This window comes from Peromyscus maniculatus, chromosome 2 (assembly GCF_049852395.1).
Source record: "Peromyscus maniculatus bairdii isolate BWxNUB_F1_BW_parent chromosome 2, HU_Pman_BW_mat_3.1, whole genome shotgun sequence".
NCBI lineage: Eukaryota > Metazoa > Chordata > Mammalia > Rodentia > Cricetidae > Peromyscus > Peromyscus maniculatus.
Window position 1 is genome coordinate 128,403,319 of NC_134853.1, and position 13,060 is coordinate 128,416,378.

Here is a 13,060-nt window from a genome sequence, read left to right on the forward strand (position 1 = left end):
GGCAGTCACATGGGCTGCTGTTGGGCCAGCAGGGTATTCGAGGAACATATATTGTACTGACCAGAAGGCTTCAGGGTACATGCACCCCCCACTTCAAGAGAGCCATGACTGTGGTAGGCCTCCCAGAATAAAGGGCAGCTTCAGACTGACAACGTGGGGTCCCACAGGAGGAAGGCAAGCCTCCTACCTCAAACCAGTGAGGGGGTAGCATTGCAACAGGCTGCCTGCCTCACTTGGTACCCCCAAACCAAAAGATGTTGAGCCATATCTGGATCGTGGGGTGACAGACCCAGTTAATTGAGAAACCCTCCCAAATTCCTGGGCCCCTGTGGGCAGGAACCCCTGCGGAAGGGACTTTCTCAGAAAGCTAATACCCTTCCCCACAAACCCCACAACCTAAGCAAGCGTCCTGTCCTTGCTTTAGTCTGGCTGTGGGTCCAGGTGCAGTTCAGGCCTAGTCTTGTACTTTTGTGCTGATGAGACATAAGAAACAATGTAATAAAAAGGCCAGGCCACTGACTCAGCTCCACTTTGCTGTACTGATAGGTCAGGGATCCTGTGAAGGCAGAGTAAGTGATGCTAAGCAGAGAAGGCAGGTCTCCTCCCGTAGTCCCGAGTTCCTGAAACACTGTGGCCCGGGAGTAGGGCCAGCACGGGGGAGGGAGTCTGACAGTTGGCTCCGTGGGCCAGCCTGGTCCAGACCCATTGGAGCGCTGGGTCAGGCTGAAGTCGGGGCTGCCCTGCAGGCCTCAGACTGCTTTTACAGGGTCTGCTCTTGCCCCAGAGAGCACTTTGTAAAGCAGTAACTGAATCACTCATAACAGTGCCTGCTCTGGAATCTTTGAACAAGACAGACCCTTCTGTCGATCCTCATACTTGTTGAAAGAATGGGGTATCACTTCTTAGTGACCCTGATGCACTGACCTGGGCCCCAAGAGATGCTTGGACTCGTGTGGGTTCTCGGATGCAGACAAGACAGTGTGTGGTCAGTGTGTTTTCCTGGGTACCAGTCCTTTCCTCAGTGAGGATCCTTCGCTCCAGCCCCTCCTTCCTTCTACCAAACACGGAGGCTACTTAACCTATTTCTTACCCCGCTCTCGCACCTCAACTAGGCTTCTCTGACTAGTCCCCCCCTGCCCCCCCCCGCGTGCCCCATCTCTGCCCTGGTACTGTGCCCTGGTACTGGTGCCACTGGACTATCTGTCCCTCCCGACTGATGTCATGACTCTCCTGGGCAGAGCTGGGTACTGCTGGGTCCAAATCCAGTTAACGAAGGCTTTTTTTCCCCTTCAAAACTGGAGCATGACCTGGGGCCTCACATGTTAGGTAAGCACGGCACATGGAGTTTTATCTTCAGCCTGCAACAGGGTTGCTTTGTAGATGAAGGAACAAGTGTTGAGAGAGACAGGAAAGGAGCTCAGAATCCTTAAACAGCAGAATAGGATCAAGTTCTGTTTCTAAAAACCATGTTCCTCTGCAGAGACCACAGAAGGAGCCGGAGTTGGGGAAGATACCCTAGACATTTCAAAAGCGTTTGCATCTATTCCTTAAACTCTCCCTGCTTAACATCATGACGGTAGTGGGGAGGCTGAGGCTGGAGGCTCCCAAGTTTGGGGCCATCCTGGGGCACTTAGTGAGAATAGAGAAGTGGAGCTTCCTGCCTCAGATCATCCCACTTGACTCCTAAGGGCAGGGGCAGGAGAGGCAGGCCAGGGAGATTTGCCTCAGCACTACCGACCCTTGAACCCAGGAGCCCCAAGCTCCCCATCCAGGCGCTTGCCCAACAGCCTTTTGCGAGAATTACAGAGACGTCTTCCACAATGCTTTCTAATGCTCACTTTATTCAATGCTCAACTGTCCTCAGAGAACAAATTTATGCTCTGAGAACTGCTTCAGTGCCTGTGAGTTCCCTACCATAAAAACATCCAACACGAAAACTAGAAATTTTTCAATGAGAAAGGATGCCTATAGATGCTTAAGCGTCACGGAGAAGTGAAGTGGCCCCGTTGTCAGGACGGTCCCTGACTGGACAAGGACCAGGGGCAAAGATGGGGTGCTGCAGACCTGCTGTCAACATCCCGGTCCCTGGCACCAGCCCTGCCTAGGCTGGGAGCTTTAGTGTTTGTGGTACCCGGCCCTGGGGATCGGGCAAAGGGGGCAGAAGGCTGAAATGGATGGTGCCTTCTGTCCCGCGCGAGCCCTGGGGAAATCAGAGGCCACCTGTAGAGGTGAATTTCATGAGTGGCATGGCCCAGGATGGTTAAATTCATTCCTAACCTTGTGTTTCACCAGGCTCCATTCTTCAAAGGCCCTGCCCCACCCGGACACTCTCTCCCTTCATACACCACTTTAACACACACACACACACACACACACACACACACACACACACACACACACACAGTCCAGAGACCCTTGGAAACCACATTTGTCCTCCTATCGTGAAATCAGAATTAGCTGCCATTTTACATCTATCAATATCCTTCCTAGATATAGAACATGAACAAAGGTGAAAAAAATAATTGCTGCCAAATATGCCCCTCCCCGCCCGTGGCCTGCCGGTAGCCAGCAGCTTAGTTGGACTGCTCCTGGGAAGAGTGCTGGCTGGGCTCGGTGAGCGCCCTCGCATCCTGATCATCTGTAAAGGACAAAGAAAGACATAAGAAAGAGGCTGAGTCACCAGTCCTGGGATGCACACGTTCTCCAGGGCCTTCTCTTGTCCCCGGGCTCCTGTGGAGGGTGACTCTGCTTTCATTTGCTAGGCAAGAGACTGGCTTCTGGCCCTGGCCACACGGAACAGCCCTGAGTCCCCCAGCCAGCCTGGCTCTTCCTGGCTGGTTTCTCCCAGCTCTGAATCTCCACTTGCCCTCGGTCACAGACGATCGGTGAACATAAGGGGCAGCTAATTTCCTGAATGTCCTGCTGGCTTCTGGCTGCAGTTCACCCTCCGAAGAGTCTCACGAGACAGAGACCGCTATCTGGCCGCTTTGGCAGGTGCTGGACCTGAAGCGCCACAGACAGCATGAGTTTGCCCAAGGTCACGTAGTCAGTACAGACAAGACCGAAGTGTGTGCTCAGGCTACCAGCCAGCGAGCTTCAAACCATGCTACACCAGCCACACGGCAGGTGTGCCGTGGGCTCCACTGCCCTTTTCGGTAAAACTGGATAGCACCAGACTTTGCCTGTTCCTTGGACAGTTTTGATATTTATATTAAAGAGCTTTTTGAATTTGCCAACTTTTCCCAAATTGCAGGAGGCCCAGAAGACTGAAAGGACTAAAGCCTCAGAAAGCTTGAGACCGGGCTGGAGAGGCGGCTCACGGGTTAGCAGCCTTTGCTTCTCTTGTGGATGACCTGAGTTCAGTCCCTAGCTTCTATCTATCTGTGTTGGACCACTAACTGCCTGTAAGTCCAGCTCCAGGGGACCCGCTGCCCTCTTCTGGCCTCTACAGGCATCTGCACACATGCGGCAAACATACATATTTGTACACACACATTTAAAAAAAAAAATCTAAAAAGAAAATAAAAAGAAACATCAAAGCCAAAAGGGCCCTCAAAAAACAAACAAACAAAAATCAAATAGAGGTGGTGTGACAGCGAGATGACTTAGCTCGCAGGCACAGAGCGGTCCCCGACCCTCAGTCACACATACACGAAAAAGAGCTGAGTTTTTAAAATTGAGTTTAAAAAAGGAAGAAAGGGCTGGGGAAGACAGCTCCGTTGCTGAAGTGCGTGCCTTCCAGCATGAGAAGAACCTGCCTGTGCTCCCTGGGAGCCCCGGGAGGCATGCCGGCCAGGAGGGTGGGGACAGTGGTCTCCCAGCTCCCTGCAGCCACGCTAGCCTAGTCGGTGAGCTCCTTACAACCTCCCCGGCGCGGTTACAGACCATGGGAGGGTGACGGACAGCGCTCAGCCCAAGAGCCCTCTCCACACACACACACACCCCTCCTCACAGTCTTCCCAGCTCATCGGAGCTGGAGACGCTGCTCTCTTACTGGTATCCTCCTCCTTGTCTGTGTCATACAGGATGGTCAGTGAGAAAGTCGGGGGAGATGGCGGCGGTGGCGGCGGGGCCAGCAAGTGGAGAGCAGAGAGATAGCCCGACGGGAGGAAGTTGGACTGCTGGGGTGGCTGCGGGGGTGGAGGCGGCAGCGGAGGCGGTGGTGGTGAGCAGTAGGTTGGCTGGAGGTCCCGGGCTGGTTCTGACACCTGCGTGGACACACGGAAGGAGGGACAGAGAGGGAGACAGTGAGCCAGGCGGGCTGATCAACCACATCTTTTATTTCTCTAATGGGGCGGGGGAGTTCCCATGGGGGCAGAGACCCTGCTGTGTACAGGGCGCTTGGGACAGCGGTGGTCGGCAAACACCTGCTACAGGAATGAAGGCAAGCGGGAATGCAGCCATATCTTAGCTGAGTCTGGGGACCTTCCCGAAGGGACTTTGGAGACCAGAGCTCCCCAGGGTGTGGGGCTTGGAGGAAGGAGAATTGCTCCCTAGGTCTGCCCAACTCCAGGGGCTGGGCACTCTTGGGGAGAGGGGACTAGAGGAGGCGCACACAGAAGCACAGAGTAGGCAGGGACAAGGGGATGTCACTGGGTGTGTGTCAAGCCTGTGCGAGGGCGGCAGCACATGAGTGAGCATCATCTGCTGGCTCTTAGGTTTGATCCAGATGTGGGGGGGGGGATGGGGATGGGGGGAAGGGGATTGTCAGCATTCTAATTCCAAGTCTCTCCTTGGAACACAGCTTCTGCCTGGGGCCAGTGTGACAGCTCAGCCCCAAACACGGACTGGAATCGCATCCTTAACAAAAGTGTCTGGTAGACCTGTCGTCGGTCAGAGCCCTGCCCTGGGTGCCCAGTCCAGGCTTCCGTGTGAGCAGACGGGGTGCTGCTGGTTTCACTTGGCCCCCGCCTCTCTTTGTCTGCAGGTTGGTGACCTCTGCTCTCCTGGGCTGTAATGGGGGCAAAGGGAGCACCCACATCTTTCAGGCTGGGCAGTAAATGGTGCCATGAGAGTCAAGAGCCAGGTTTTTTCTGTCTCTGAGACACACTCTGGGATAGCAGAAAAAAGCACCTGGGCTTGAGGCAGGGCATCCCGGAAGCCATACCAACCAGTGTCCCGAATGCCAAGTCTCATTCACGAGACCTGCGGCGTTGGTGCTCAGCAGAATAAAGGCCTTTCTAGCAGCTGTCTTGCATGAGCCAAAGTTCATGGTCACCCCTGGGGCTCCCAGTGCCTTTTGGCCTCCAACTTTAAGGAACGGACATCACAGCTCAGGCCTGGAGGTGCAGACCCGCCTGTGCGTGCACACTTAGAGACCCGCCCTCGTGACAGCTGGCTCTCGGGGACCGAGGACCGGGAAGAGTGGTGGGGGCAGCTGGGATGAGGATCAACTCGGAAAGGAGCTGGGCTCTGACTTACCAAGCTGCCTCCATGGTAGGGGCTGCAGGAGACATGACGGAAGCTTCTTTGTTGAGGGATCCCCAGAGCCGAGGACGCATCCTGGCCCTCCGGTGGGAAGGGCTGGTAGGATGGCATGGGGACGCAGGCAGGGCACTGCTGGAAAGGCTCTCTCTCGGGGTACCCAGCCCCCCCGACATGATCAGAGCTGAATCTCAGAGGATGCCCTGGGAAGACAAAGAATGAGAGAACTGTTAAGAACACAGACCCGAGGGATCATTGCTGTCTCCCGGGGCAGGACAAACGGACATAACCGACTGATGGGAGTCTCACATCCCACCCCACCCTGGGTTCCATTATACTTCTGTACGCATATACACAACGCATTGTGATCATGCTCATCCCTCGACCTCTCATTCCCGCTGAAGCTGGGGTCATTTTTCCCCTTCCTACTTCATTGTCTCTGTGCTTGTGTGTGAACCAGCAAGACTGACGAGGGGTGCCTACAGGAACAACGTGGGAGGCCACCCTACTGAATATAAAGTGTCTCCCCCTTGCTCAGCAACTAGCAATTGCCTCCAGATCCTCAGAAGGGGGGGGGGGTTCCTCACGAACCTAATCTTAAGCAGGTAGTAGGCGCCGTGAATTAGTGAGTACAACAACCAAGTTATGCCCACCCCTTCCTGAGGTTCTTAGTGTAATGTGAGACTTCTTCAGTCAGGTACGTCAGTCTTGCTGTGACCCGGGAGACAGCGATACAAAGCTTGCTATTCCCTGGGACCCAGTGGAAGTGATACAGTGTCCCATCTAACCTTCAACGGTCACCTCTCCTCAGCACCTTGACCACTTAGAGGAGTCTACAGTAACTGCCACCCAACACTAACAGCGACCCTCATCTTTTAGGGTGAGTTCTGGCACACCTGTGCCGAAGTGAGCAGTGAAATTCTCAGTTCCCTCCTTGGTGTGGCATGGTGTTGGGGAGTGAGTGACAATTGACTCTGGCAGCAGGCTCAGTGTTCCACAGTGCTGGTGCACCAAGCGGAGGGTCTAAGTCTCTGGGTGGTGGTCCTCACTCAAGTTCTGTTCCTGTCGTGTGATGTGGCCAGACATCCCGGGCGGTTCCCACTGCAGTCACCGGAACAGCATCCCTCCTGCTCATTTTCAACCTCACCGCCCTTGACTACTTGGCCACACTCCTTTGTTCTTTCCTCCATCCAAAGACCTTTGCAGATGCTGGGGCACAGCTGACTCACCAGTCACCAGACCTCTCTACATTGATTAGCAGGATTCTTTGAAGAGCATTATCCTTCCCGCAAGGACAGGATTCCAGAAGGCAAGGAAGGTGTATTAGCCACTGTGGCCAATACTCAGGGCAGTTTAAAGAAGGGATGACTTACTTTGGCTCACAGATTTCTGAAAGTCTGGCACTGAAAGAGCCTTGTCTAAGGTTGTACATGAGCAGCTTGCTGACTCAGCCTTTGAGACACTGTCATGGGGAGTTGCCAAAACCACGTCTACATCTCAAGGGGCATTTTCCAAGGGCCTCAAAACCTCCATTACTTGAAATCGCACTTTAGAGCCTGGAGAGATGGCTCAGCGGTTAAGAGCACTGGCTGCTCTTCCAGAGGACCCAGGCTCAATTCCCAGCACCCACATGGCAGCTCCCAACTGTCTGTAATTCTAGTTCCAGGGGATCCGGCACCCTCACACAGACATACACGCGGGCAAAACACCAATGCACTACAAATCAATTATTAAAAAGAAAAAAGAGCCGAGCCGGGCGGTGGTGGCGCACGCCTTTAATCCCAGCACTCGGGAGGCAGAGGCAGGCGGATCTCTGTGAGTTCGAGGCCAGCCTGGTCTAGAAAGCGAGTTCCAGGAAAGGTGCAAAGCTACACAGAGAAACCCTGTCTTGAAAAACCAAAAGAAAAAAGAAAAGAAAGGAAGAAAAAGGGGGAAAAAAATCGTACTTTAAACGTGAAAGCAAGGCGGCATAGGAAACAATGTAATTTACGCACAGAGTGAGGCGAGACAAAAAGCCGCAACATCTTGGGGAACCAACCATCCCCTTCGGCCTAGTTGCAGAAAGGCTTCATGCCCACCCACATCCGGTGAGACAGAAACAGTGAGCGCAGGTGCACTGGGCCAGACACAGCGGTTGGGAGCAGCTTCGGGGCTCCGCCAGGCGAGAGCAGGGTGCGCAGGCGCAGTCCAGAGAGCAAATTCAAAAAGCGTCTCGGCGGGGAGAAAAAAATGGCAGGCGGGGGTGCACGCAGGCGCAGGAGGGCGGCTTGGGCGGAGGGGGAGGGGATGAGCCGCCGGCGCGGGAGGCCCTGCCTGCCTTCCCCAGAGGGGCCACAAGACGGCGCCGCAGCCCAAGCAGCCCCGCTGCCATTTTTGCTTGCAAAAGTACAAAGGGCAAGACGACTGCATCTCACACCCCCCCACCCCTGCCCCGTCCACTCTCTCCCACCCACCAGCCTTTGCCCATGGCCACCGGCAGCCACCCACCCCGATCCCTGTCTGGGGTTACCTGGGGAGGGCGCCTTCCCCACCCCGACACCCGTCTGGGACGCCAGCTTGGAGCCCGAGGCTGCAGGCCCGACGCAGGCCCCAGGAACCGTCGTCGGCTGCACGAGGCCGGGCTTACCGTAGTCGGTGAACGGCAGTCGGGGCGCGGGCCGCACCGGCAGGCGCTGCTCGGGGCCGCAGGACTCGGGCCTGGGCGGCTGCGGGCTGGCGGGGGACAGCCACGCGGAGGGACGGTCGTGCGGTCCCCCCGGGCTCCCCAGAGCAGGCTGGAAGGTGCTGGGGCCCGGGCGGCCGCCTGGGACCAGCTGGAAGGCGCTCGGGCCTGGGCTGCAGGCCTGCGGGGGCCTCTCGAGGAAGCAGGTGGCCACGGTGCCTGGCCCTGCGCCTCCCGGAGCCACCCTGGGCAGTGGGCAAAGGCTGGAGCTCGAGGAGGCGGCAGCGGTGGCGGCAGCGGGGGCCGCCACTGGAGCCCCAGGAGGCAGCTGGGGCCCCTGCGTGCCCGCGGTCGCCGCCTGCTCCTCGGCCCCTTGCGTCTTGAGCACCTTCTGGGCAGCCATGATCTTCTGGCGCTCGGTGATCAGGTAGCACTTGTCGCAGATGCACTGCTTCCAGCGGCACTTGCCCGCATGGCCCTTGACTGGCACCAGGTAGCCATGGTTCCGGCACCGTGAGCACTTGGGGGTGCGAAGCATCTTGTCGTCCAGCTTGGCAAGCTCCGCTTCCAGACACAGCCACCACCTCCGGAAGCTGCAGAGCAAGTGAAGCAGGGATGAGCGGTGCCCCACAAGTCCCTGGTGCTGGGACATTTGGATACACTTGTAACAAAACCGCTCGCAGAGTGTCCCCGGAACTGCAATGGGGCTCTTGCATTTTCCCCTCTTTTTTGGGGGGGTGCAAAAGTTGCAGTATTTCTGTGTGTTGGAGAGTGGGGTACTGAAAAAATTAAACATGGAATACTTATTGTATGTATGATGTCATGTGGGTTATTTGAAGTCTTCGGTGCTTGCATTTTCAAATTTTCTGTTCCCGCCAAATTGTAACCGGAAAACAGTTTGAATTTTTTTTTTTTTTTTTTTTGAAAAAAGGCGCACTGCTCAACGGTCCAGAGTTTTAAAACTCGTGAGAAACACAGGTGTTATAGTAGACCCATTCCATAGGAAAGTTCCAGAGGAGGCAATGTTTCTCTTCCCCGAAGCTGCTGCGTCTGCCCTCATCTCTCTCCTCTGTAGGAAAAGGAGCCGCCATTCTTTCAGAATATTCTTCGGAGCTTAGTGTAGTGTGGTGGTTGCTTACAGGCATGCCCTTACAGAAATTCTGAGGTTTTGAGTCCTGTTAGTGTCAAGACTCGTATCTGAAAAATGTGTGCTTAATAATGTTCTAAAGTAGTCGGGCAGTGGTGGCACATGCCGCACGCCTTTAATCCCAGCACTCGGGAGGCAGAGGCAGGTGGATCTCTGTGAGTCCGAGGCCAGCCTGGTCTACAAAGCGAGTTCCAGGACAGCAGGACTGTTTCACAAAGAAAATCTGTCCAAAAAACAAAACAAAACAAACAAACAAAAAACCTAAAGTAAAAGAAACAAGATATTCTGGAGCTAGTGTGAATTTTTGGGTTTGGTGTGAGTGTGTGTTTCCTGTTTTACATGGTCTTGTAATCATCTTTATGAAGACAAACTACTTACCAGAATCCTTAGCCACTGCAAACACGTTGATGGAGCATGCATACTGCTTTCAGGAAAGGGGATGATATAAATAAACATCTTTCTGAGACACCTGCTGATCCAGGGTGGAGCACACAGCAAGGTGTGTGCAGACCTAGCCTGGGGTGGCTCGCACCTCCAGGATGGCATCTACACCCAGAGACTACAGATATTACAAGGAGCCACAGTCTGACAGTCTGTTTGGCTTGTGACAAAGAATGGTTCAAGTCCATTCGCTCTCAGAGAAGGGCAGTGCCAACCTTGCAGCATAATCATCCCACCCAAAAAACAAAAACCAGCAAAACACACAAAATAAAATTTAAAAAAAATTTTAAAATCTCTAATAACCCAAACCCACACAATCAGTCATTTAAAAAACAAAACAAAAAAGACCTTAGCATTTATTTGTTTCTTTGTTTGAGACAGGTTCTCACCATACAGCTCTGGCTGTCTAAGAATTCACTATGTAGACCAGGTTGGTCTTGAACTCACATAGGACTCTGCCTACAGAGTCATGGGATTAAAGGCATGTGCCACTACACCCTGACTTTGGCTCATTTTTTTCCCCAAAAAATGGTAACCAGGCCAACTCAGAGCGTCAGAAGCAGATTGGCTGTGTTGACAAGATCAGAACCTAACCACAAAAGTGGGAATGTATGTCACTACACAGTGCAGATTCCCTGAAGCTCCCCCAAAGTCTTAAATTTCCTGAGCTAGAACTCGTTTTTTTTTTTTTTTTTTTTTTTTGGCTTTTTCGAGACAGTTTCTCCGTGTAGTTTTGATGCTTGTCCTGGATCTCGCTCATGTAGACCAGGCTGACCTCAAACTCACAGAGATCCGCCTGGCTCTGCCTCCCGAGTGCTGGGATTAGAGGCTTGCGCCACCGCTGCCCGGCAGAGCCAGAACTCTTACTCCATGTGCGCGGCATTATCGGTAGGATCCGTGCCAGCTTCGGTCCGCAGCGGCCATCCTGACTCCGACTGCTGTAGTCTGGAACCTCAGCAGAAATCCCTCTGGGATCTGGGCAGCCTCTGCCCACTGGCCCTCTGGAGAACGCACTGCTGTGACCCTGTGAAAAAGAGCTCAGGTTCCGGGCAGAGGTCCCTGGCCGTGGGATCGGTGCTCAGACAACTTGCCCGCAAGGGCGGCTTCAATGTCCCGCCGGTCTGCACGCTTCCAGTTCACCTCCATCACAGCGCTCTCGGCATCCTCCGTGTTCTGGAAGGTGGAAATACCGAAGCCGCAAGATCACTGTCTTTTACAACCACCACTTCAAAGACCTGTCTACTTTGAGAAGATCTACCCCGGAGACCGCTCACTGGTGCGGAAACTCAGCGCGCCCCAGAGAAGCGCGACTTTGTCTGATGTGGTGGCCGTGGCTGAGCCAGTGAACCTGGTAAGTCCCTGACCCAGGTCGGGGAGACCTGGCCTTAAGTGGCCAGAGCCTCCTGATGTGAGAGTCTGGACTGTTTTTGTTTGTTTTCGAGACAGGCTTTCTCTGTGTAGCCCTAGCTGTCCTGGAACTCACTTTTTAAACCAGGCTGGCCTCGAACTCACAAGAGATCGGCCTCCCAAATGCCGGGATTAATTAAAGGTATGTGCCACCACTTCCCGGCGAGTGTGGACTGTTTTAGTTCTCGTGAATTTAGTTATCTCTGTAAAGCAATCCAAAATGTGGAAAGGCTGGCCCAGACTTCCTAGGGGTTTTGTGTGTGCAGGGAATGGAACCAGGGCTCCTGAATGCTCGGCAAGTTATCCAACTATAATCCCACCTTTTCTTTTCTCTTCCTTCCTCCCCTCCCCCACCCACCCTCCTTCCTTCTTTCTTTGACTGGTGAAATGACTCAGGCTGCCCTGGAGCCAGCTCAGTAGCCCAGCTAGGCCCTGAACGGCAGATCCAGCTCACTTAAGTTCCCCTGTGCTTTTGATTACAGCCAGGTCCAGCTACAAATATCAATCAGGGACACTGAATTATTTATAATTTGTTTTGATAAAAATCTGCGGCACTCTTGAGGGATGTCATGGTGGGGGGCTGTACTAATACCTAAGCTGGAAAGCTCTGGGCAGAATCAGTTCTCTTTAAGGAGATATTTATGCTTGCTAGCTAGTTAACTTCAGTGTAATTTTCATTCCCTGTTCTGATGCCCAGATGGAGTCGGCCTGGATTTCCCTGAGCCTGATGGCACCACTCTGGGGGGAGAAGTTGTTACCTCTTTAAGCGCATTAGACCCTGGAGAGCTGAAAAAGAGTTCAGAACAATCTTTGCTTGTTTGAAAAGAAGTATTCTTCATCTTTGGAAGTGCACAAGAGCATGTTCCTTGGGTTATTAGTCACTTCGGGAATTTAACAGGTAGCTGGCACCATTTAAAGAGTCTAGGTTTTAGCCAGCAGGTAGTGGCGCACGCCTTTAATCCCAGCATTCGGGAGGCAGAGACAGGTGAATCTCTGAGTTCGAGGCCAGCCTGGGCTACAGAATGAGTTCCAGGACAGGCACCAAAACTACACAGAGAAAGCCTGAAAAAGAAGAGGAGGAGAAGGAGGAGGAAGGTTGGTGGTGGTCATCGTCTAGGTGTCTAGGTTTGTCTGCCCAGCTCTAACACCTAATCTGTTCATCTCAGATTTTAAAAACAGGCCCCTTAGATAAAGGGTGGGAACTCTCTCTTCAACGCCACCTAATTTCAAACTGTCTAATTTTTTTCATTAACCTTGATATTTAAAAATAATACCTAAAGCCGGGCAGTGGTGGCGCACGCCTCTAATCCCAGCACTCCAGAGGCAGAGCCAGGCAGAACTCTGTGAGTTCGAGGCCAGCCTGGACTACCAAGTGAGTTCCAGGAAAAGGCACAAAGCTACACAGAGAAACCCTGTCTCGAAAAACCAAAAAATAAAAAAATATAAAAAAATAAAAATAATACCTAAAAAAATCATCATTTCAGGAGCTCTGGTATCAAGAACTGGGCAGGGTACTCTGAAACTGGACGCCTGTGACCATGCATCCTTCACAGAGTGTGGGTATTAGTCCTGGGGGTTCATCCTCACATACCAGGCCAAAAAAAAAAAAAAAAAAGCTTTGGGGACATCCACGATGGTCCCTTGGCTTTTTCTCCCTAGGTTTAGTTGCTGGGAGAATCCCAATGGCAAAGCTGACTCCCAAACCGGCCAGACCATAGCAAGTTACAGCCTTCAGAGCTCTGTGTGATGCTGGATCCAGAGAGCCAGGAGGATCGTACTTTGAGGAAGGCGACATTATCTGTATGACTCATTCAAGTGATACCAACTGCAAAGGCAGGACTCAGCTAATTCCAAGCAGCCTGGCTGAGCAGGCAGAATCCACCGGCCACCAGCTGCCTGGTGCTCCAACGTGAGGCAGTTTGAGCTAGATGAGTGTTTGTTTGGACAGCCCAGTGGGTGTTAATGGCTTAGACAAAGCT

General features: G+C 53.3%; 1 protein-coding gene across 2 annotated transcripts; it reads right to left on the reverse strand.

Annotated features, from left to right (window-relative positions):
• Positions 1-1,821: 1,821 nt before the first annotated feature.
• Dmrtb1 (DMRT like family B with proline rich C-terminal 1) lies at positions 1,822-10,561 on the reverse strand. 2 transcript variants are annotated; one of them, XM_076564663.1, is made up of 5 exons: positions 10,542-10,561; positions 8,051-8,679; positions 5,422-5,627; positions 3,995-4,208; positions 1,822-2,638 (listed from the first exon to the last, which is right to left on the reverse strand). In XM_076564663.1, the coding sequence occupies exons 1-5, from the start codon at positions 10,544-10,546 to the stop codon at positions 2,574-2,576; spliced, it is 1,119 nt and encodes a 372-aa protein (XP_076420778.1). In that variant the 5' UTR covers positions 10,547-10,561; the 3' UTR covers positions 1,822-2,573. The 2 variants fall into 2 exon arrangements, with proteins under 2 accessions (XP_076420778.1, XP_006977780.4); XM_006977718.4 differs by lacking the exon at positions 10,542-10,561 and having other exon boundaries at positions 8,051-8,753.
• Positions 10,562-13,060: the final 2,499 nt, after the last annotated feature.

Coding starts and splice junctions, on each gene's coding strand:
- Dmrtb1 (XM_006977718.4), bottom strand. CDS start 8,738: ATGTCCCAGCACCAGGGACTTGTGGGGCACCGCTCATCCCTGCTTCAC. Junction 5,628..8,050: donor ACTGCCGTTCACCGACTACG/GTAAGCCCGGCC, acceptor TTGTCTTCCCAG/GGCATCCTCTGAGATTCAGC. Junction 2,639..3,994: donor AGACAAGGAGGAGGATACCA/GTAAGAGAGCAG, acceptor TGTCCTTTACAG/ATGATCAGGATGCGAGGGCG.